Below are 7,543 nucleotides of genomic sequence, written 5' to 3' on the forward strand. Positions count from 1 at the left end.
CCGCCTCGGGCCCGAAGGGGCGGAGCTGCCTCCGCCCGGGGCGCGGGGCCGGCCGGGAAGGCGCAGGTCCCCCGGTGGTCCTGCCTTTTCCCTCCTCGCTGCATCGTCAGTTAACTCCCTGGTGCAAGTCCACCGCTGGTCTCCGTACCGGGGCCTCCCTCTGCAGCCCACCCCGGAGCCCCCCGGCCGTTCTGGGGGCGCTCCCCCGGCCAGGGACCTCGCCCCACCTGCCCCGGGCAATGAAACGGCACCTGGGCAAAAGGTGGCTGCAATGTAATTTGCATGTTAATCTGTAAATGGGTATACAGTGCAGAAACATTTCTCCGAAGAAAAGCAAGGCAACGTGTGTCAATGCTGCAGAGGGGCTTTGCTGTAACGGATTCCACCACCCACCATAAATCCTTCATAACTGGTTCCTGTACATTTAGTGCTTCCTGTCACGGCAATACAACATCAGCCAGAGGTTGTGGATGATGGGAACAGCCAGAGGAAACACCTCTTTCTTCACCGGCTCACAGCGCGGGACTTCTGCAGCTATAGAAATACCTGTGAGCACAGGCATAGGACACAGGTCGAGCTGCGTGTGCCACTAATGCCACTCTACTTCTTGAACCTTAGGAAGATTTATTTTCTCCTACTGCTACGAAGTCATATATATGACTTTATGCATAAGGATACCACAGGGAGTTTCTCTAGCATTTATATGAATACAAATTAAAGGCCACGGCTGTACAGACAATCCGTATCTTGGTTCCAAAGTCTGCATCCATATGTAAATGGATATGTTTACTTATTACATATTATTGTAAGGATGAGTTCATTAGAAAATGGTCTGGGGATAAGACCTAATACACACACACACACACACAATGTACATACATTCTACAATATTTGTGTATCAGGTAGTCATAATATATATCATAAAAAGCCTACATAATACTTTCCAAGCATGAATCATGGTTGCTAAATTTTTTTTTCCATCTTTCCTCAGAGTGCAAAATCCAAATGTTACCACCTCTGGAACAGCTGCCTTATATGTAATGTCCGAAGTCAGGCACCAGATAGTACCATATGGCATATCAAAGTCAAGTAAATTACACTTGTGTTACAAGACAAAAAACCCCAAACAGACAGGAAGTTCTTAGCAGTAAATGACTGGTGCAATGATTCAGTCTCGTCACCTCTCAATCCCTCATATCCTCTTCCTGGGAATTATACAGCCCATTCTACAAACTAAAAGTGATAATGCGTTCTCTCACTGCATGCACTGAACTGCTCAGTATTAGCACACAGCAGTAGAGGGGAAGCCCTGTGCTATTATAAACACGTAGACTCATTGTTTAATCTCGGGAAGAAACTGCAAAGTAGTAGTTTACATCACTACCTGTTTAGTGTTTTTAAAAAATAAATAAATAAATAAACAATGCACATTGCCTTAAATGTTTACATTCTTCCTGTGGGAAGAAAAGGAGAAACAGAGAGTAGGCTGCTACATGAATTCATGGGAAACTAACTCAGTGCTGACCTTCTTCCATCACATTTGATTCTTTCTTTCTATTTTTATGGCCTGTCCCAACTGCTGACTATCTCTTCCTTAGCAACAGCTTGCCAGATTACTGTTCTAGCACCGTGTTTTTGAAACCAGTATGGTTAAAAGCAGTAATAATATCCTTATAAATACGACTATAATGATATAACAGGTATTTCTATATTGAAATAGGTTATTTCCCTCAAATTCCAGTCACACTGGGACAAGCCCCTTTACATTAGCAGAAATATTTCTGCTCTGAGAGGTTGTATGATTTAACTGTTTTGACAAAGGGTCTTAACTGATAGTTCAACCAGAACAAAACTGCATAGACAAGGCAACACAGACTCCCCGCTTCCCTCTAACTAACATGTATTGTCAGGACTGCTACATCTGTGTCATCCCCAGGAAAATCAGAGAACAGCAATACAAATTCTTGTTAGCACCCTCTTTGCAGGCACCAGGAACATTCCCCTGTGTTGCTACCTTTCACTCTGGTGCACAGCAGGAGACAGATGACTTCCCAGACCGCGGAAGACGAGAGCGCAATGCCTACCCACATCCTAACAGGATTCAAGTCTGTACAGTATCTTTATTATTAACTTCCCTGTTTGGAACTTTCACCAATTACTAGTAAAAGTCCCAGGAATGAGAAAGGCCAAGTAATAAACACAGAAGGGAAAGTTTTGTTTCTTTGGGTTTTTTTAATTTTTAAAAAGTATAAAAATCCTGTACATTTGACAAAAGCTTTTAAAATCAGTCATAGGAAATGGCTGAGCTACTCCATTTCCTTTCTGTAAGAATCAGAGACATGAGGCATTTGAACAGTTTGTCACTAATCTGACTAAACACACTAGCCTTGAAATTTAATACTAAGTGCCAGTTGAAGTATTCTGGACCGTCTCAGTTGAAACGAAAATCAAAAGAATCATTTTCTCTTCTGCTTTTGTCAGTTCTAATATGCAATGTTTTTTTATAGTTCGGCAGTTCAGTAAAGTACCTCATGGTTTAAATGCTATAGAAATGCATGAAATTTCTATACACTTTTTCTACATATATGCATGTACAAGGAGCAGTCTTAATTTATGATGAGTTCTTAACATTCAAAATACAATATGATTTTAGGTTTTCCACATGGGCATACCCTTGTATGTCAGACAACATACCAGTGTCTTTTTTTCAGGCAATGACAGTGCTAAAACCAATGTAGTTTTGAAGAGGGTTACAGGTTAAACTCTGCCAGCCACCATTCATACTCCTCACTTGCCAACAACCCAAGCAGAGCAAAACGTAAACTACCAGTTATACTTATCAGAGATATCAACTATCCGCAGCCAGAATCTCAGGATATTCCTCCCAGAACTGGTCCCCAATAATGTCACAGTGCAGGGGAACGACTTTAGTCTTAGTCCGGCTCACTTCAACTTCCTTTTCTTCCGTTTCCTTTGGCAGTTTTATTTTCTTAGTCATGACTTCATTAATCTGAAAATACAGTTGACACATTAGCAGACATGTCAGACTCCAGAGGGGATTCACAAATGGACAAGAAACAAAGCTACAACAAAAGCAGCTGTCAACCCTATAGCATGCTACAGAATTTGAACACTGAATCTTTTGAAAGAGAGTCTGTTCTCAATTCAAAGGCTAACACATGAGCAGTTCAAACTGCATGCCACCTTCACATGGCTTGAAGAAATTACCTGCAAATTCACATAATCCATTGCAAATATTCTTGAATAAAATACAATACTTTATTTGGAGCTATATAAAACAAATGGGAAACCTTCCAAATGTCTACAATTACCAAGAAAAAAAAGTATGTATAAGAAACAAGCAGAATGTATTTCCAGGTGGGAGCCTCTGTCTGTTCTAAGTAGTTCAAATGAAATAATAGAATTCATTGGCCAAAATTAAATTAAAAAAAAAAAAAAAGGATTATCAGTTTTTTACATACAGAAGTTGAAAGGCTGAACAAGTTATGGAGAACTCTCAGCATAGGCTGATCAGATCCTGATCACACGAAACATACATCTTTCTAATTAAGATGTCCTACTACAGAAGGACACTAAGGCCATAAACATTTATGATTTTCTGGGGTCTCATCTCATACAAGACACAGGACAGGTATTTCTTAAACTAATTCTGCATCAATTATATAATCCAAGAACGATGAAAGTTTCCAAGTTATCATTAAAAGGAATTCCCCACTAACAGCTGCACTCCTTACTATGCTTCTTTACAGAAGTAGAAAAGGACTAAGCATACTACGAGCTGAGCTACCTTACTGGACAAAAGTTTGTAATTCCTTTGCGGTGGCAATACTTGGGATCTAATCCTGTGAAGAGCCTGGCACAGGCTCCAATTATTACCATATCAAGCTGACAGCAGTCATTAAAATGTAATTTTTCAGGAAACAGAATACTTCCTCCATTTTCAAAGCATGTAACACTAAGAAACCAACCATATGATTCATTAAACAAGGGAGATTTACTTAGCAAATACATCAGTCTTGTGAAATTCTACATATATATTGTCATCTGTTGATACACATTTTATCTCAACAGTCATAATTTGTATCTAAGCCAGACTTCAGAGACCAGTTTTCATACTATACTCTATATATAAAGATATTTCAAAAACACATCCAAAACAATTAGTCATCTTACACATCATTATATGGCAAATATGGTTAGTTTTAAAATATATTTATACATAGACATACATTTGGGATACATCTGGTGATCTTGCAGTGTAGCTTGTCTGCCATAGCGCAGCTATTTAAAACATGAGCATGAAGCAAGTGGTAATATAGTTTCCTACCTTCTGCCATATTAAGACAGTTCCTTTTCTATACATCAAAGGTTCATTGTTGTAGTTGATGTTGAATTCAGAAAATAAGATTTCATTCTTATCTCCAGCCAAAGTTCCCTGACAGGAAATGAAAAGAAAAAGTACTCTTATAGAAAACAAACAAGCAAGCAAACTGAATCTCTAGGGTAGAAGATGGGTGAATATTGGAAGTAAGATTGACGGTTACACAGAATTTTTACCTTTAAATTACAAGGTTTAATTACCTCTCCCCAGAGGAATTATTTCCAACTGCCAAATGAGGAAATTAAAACAGAGAGGTTTTTTATTACATTTTCAAGACAAATAGAAGAAAGCCAACAGACTCCAGGAGAAAACAGAAATAATCTGCTGATGTCTGCACAATGAGACAAAATACTACAGAAGGGACTGGGAATCAATAGCAGCTGAATCCTGCCATGGTACTTCATGCTTACGGATACTGGATGTTTATATGACATTTTTAAGATTTCTGGACTTGCTAATTAAGAAATCAAAATCCTGCTAATATTTGACCAAAAATACATTATTTGCTGATCATATTAACATCTGTACAATTCAAGAAGTTGTTGAATCTACACCCGCAAAATTATTACACTTATTACCCAGCCAGGGCTGCTGGGTAGGCAAGACACAGCTTAGCAAATCTCATGATTTTCTTTGTAGCTAGTTTAAAGAAGAAAAAAAAAAAAAACAAAAAAAACCCGCCTTGAGAGAGTCTTACCTGAGAAAGTACCTGTGCTTGCACTGGTGTCAAACCACTTCGCTGTACAAGCATCCAAAACACTGTATTATAGAGATTATTAATATGGCCTACAGAAAAAGAGAAAAGAGTGAGAGAAAGTATTTACCAAATCTGAGTGACTACTCAGAAAAAACAACTTCATTTCCAGAGTCATAACCAAGAAACAGCCACGAATAAAGGGGAATTAATAATATCAGTTGCTAGAGAAGATACAATCTTTCTGATTCATTTTTAAGGTATTGCATATCGTAAGAATGACAAGAAGATGGATTTCATTATAAAATTTCAAAAAGGGAGAGCAGAGGGTGAAGGGTGTTTATGTGTAACGTAAATTATCTTCATTTGAGCAACAGGGACTAGGTACTAACGAAAGCCTAGAAATGAAATCCAACTGTCTGTTCTAGCATGGAAAAAACAGCGCTTTTGATTACTACAATTTTGCTACATGGTGTGAAGTTGAACATTCACATCTCTTCATTAAAGAGGATTACCTTGGCTAAACAAACCTGGAACATAAAAAATAATAAATGAATTATATTAATAATTCTAATATTTTCTGGGCTGAAATCACTCCCAGCATGCAACAAATATAGTTGTATCCTGAAGACTCAGAATTTCAGCCAGTATTTCCATACCCATACAAAGCCCAAAACAATTCTAAGATTGTTTATTTAAAACTACCACCCTACCTGCTGTTCTTTCACTGACGCCTGTATGTACAAATACACTGGCAATAAAGGCATTTCTATTCAGAGAGGAAGAGAACTCAACTGCACAAATCTCTGTTTTCTAGAAATGCTTACAATCTGCTTGTCTCCAGCTGAGGTAGTCCTTTAAATTTTGGTTGCTGGGATACAACACAATTCGTCCATCAAATCCTGGTGGGTACAGAAGTTGCTGGTCCTTAAAGTAATCCTTCCAATAGAAAACGTAACTTGAGGCAAATTGGGAGACCACATGAGTCATGAACTTACTTGCAAACACAAAGCAAAAGGAAAAAAGAAAGAAATATGTCAATATGATTATATATCTGTGATTATCTGAGGTATTAGTAGCAATAATTCTGGTGGACAGCAGCGTTTCTTAAATAATGGCCCAACATATCAGCTACGGCATAGATTCTTCTGAAGAACAGGAAGTACTGAGAATCAAGTAAGAGAGTTTGGAAAAGGAAACATTTTGTTAAAAGAATATTTTTTCTAACAATGTTTGTTTCTAATGTTTGTTTTATCAAAACTTTTTTTAAAACTCTCTATCACTGAACATATTTTCCTGAAAGATCACATGCAAAGAGTTCCCGTGAAGAACCTGAACTAATTGTAGTGTATACACCCAAACACAGCCCTACTCCTAACCTCTGCGTGTAGATAAAGGCAAATCTAAAGAAGAATTACAGATTTAGAGAGAGATGTTAAAAACAAGTTCACTTCAGTATCAAAGCAGCTGTTACCTTGCTCTTCTTTTAAACCATCTACTCTTCTTTTTGAAAACAAAACTATATTCATCGCTCTGTCCATAAGCAATAGCAATATCCTCCAACTCTTGCATCACTGTCTGGGCACACTTGGTCATCAGATGAAGAGCACGGTCATCATTTGGCTTTTTGAACCCATGCTGCTCAGAAAACCTTCAAAGCAAAAATGGTTAAATAAGAATACCTTAAAAAGCTACTAAAAATGCTAAGCCATTCATTTTCCTCATATTTGCTTTCTGTGAATATTGACTTCCAGTATCCTGTCAATACTGACAGAGAATTCCCTTCAGGTATGAAAAGCAGTAACAAAAACCCTCTTTTTATACATTCTGGATAACTCATTCTCCTTCCCATCTGTATCTCACCCTAACCAGTCCTTCAAAATGACCGGGTTCTGTATTTTACTTGGAAAAGGGTGACAAATACTACTTTCTGTAAACTCACTTTCTCCTAGGGTGCCTTTTATACTCGGTCCAACAAGGGCAACATTATCAACGAACTCATCAAGACCCGACAGCTTTACCAGAACCTCACGTGACCGAACCAGAGATCAAATCCCCAGCAAGAACATGTCACTCACCACTCAAGAGAACACTGCGCTATTCATCCCGATGAAAGGCGAACGCCACACAGACACTGACTCCAAACACAAGTCAGTATCCCTGTATACCAGCTGCCGTGTCCCCGTCCCACCCACCCCCAGCACACCCAAGGCACTGGTGTACCATTTCTCTGCCACCCTGCTGAAAGCACAGCTCTGAAGCAGCCCGTGGCCCTTGAAGACAAACACCCGTAGTAGCTCCGTGCCCAGGAAAGGCCGAGTGAAGGGTCCGTAGGGATCAGGGGGGCAAGGAGGATTTGTAACCCCTGCACCTGCAGAATCCCCAGGGGTCGGGCGGGGAACAGCCAAGGCCAACTGCAGGGCACCAGTCAGGATCCCTCCGGGGGC

General features: G+C 39.4%; 3 protein-coding genes across 3 annotated transcripts in view; 1 reads left to right on the forward strand and 2 right to left on the reverse strand.

Moving 5' to 3' along the window:
* The window catches only part of LSM11 (LSM11, U7 small nuclear RNA associated), a 9,629-nt gene extending 7,539 nt beyond the window's left edge, over positions 1–2,090 (reverse strand). The window contains exon 1 of the mRNA XM_009333538.1: positions 2,015–2,090. Within this exon, the coding sequence (XP_009331813.1) occupies positions 2,015–2,090 (76 nt within the window). The remainder of the gene's footprint in view (positions 1–2,014) is intronic.
* Positions 2,091–2,281: 191 nt separating this feature from the next.
* On the reverse strand, positions 2,282–7,083 carry THG1L (tRNA-histidine guanylyltransferase 1-like (S. cerevisiae)). The gene is made up of 6 exons (XM_009333539.1): positions 7,073–7,083; positions 6,571–6,747; positions 5,924–6,093; positions 5,100–5,188; positions 4,349–4,456; positions 2,282–3,010 (listed from the first exon to the last, which is right to left on the reverse strand). Exons 1-6 carry the CDS (start codon positions 7,081–7,083, stop codon positions 2,849–2,851), a joined length of 717 nt encoding a protein of 238 aa, XP_009331814.1. The 3' UTR covers positions 2,282–2,848.
* A 122-nt stretch (positions 7,084–7,205) lies between these two features.
* SOX30 (SRY (sex determining region Y)-box 30) overlaps positions 7,206–7,543 on the forward strand; it is a 9,515-nt gene continuing 9,177 nt past the window's right edge. The window contains exon 1 of the mRNA XM_009333540.1: positions 7,206–7,250. Within this exon, the coding sequence (XP_009331815.1) occupies positions 7,206–7,250 (45 nt within the window). The remainder of the gene's footprint in view (positions 7,251–7,543) is intronic.

This window comes from Pygoscelis adeliae, unplaced genomic scaffold (genome assembly GCF_000699105.1).
Source record: "Pygoscelis adeliae isolate BGI_AS28 unplaced genomic scaffold, ASM69910v1 Scaffold431, whole genome shotgun sequence".
NCBI classification, from domain to species: Eukaryota; Metazoa; Chordata; class Aves; order Sphenisciformes; family Spheniscidae; genus Pygoscelis; species Pygoscelis adeliae.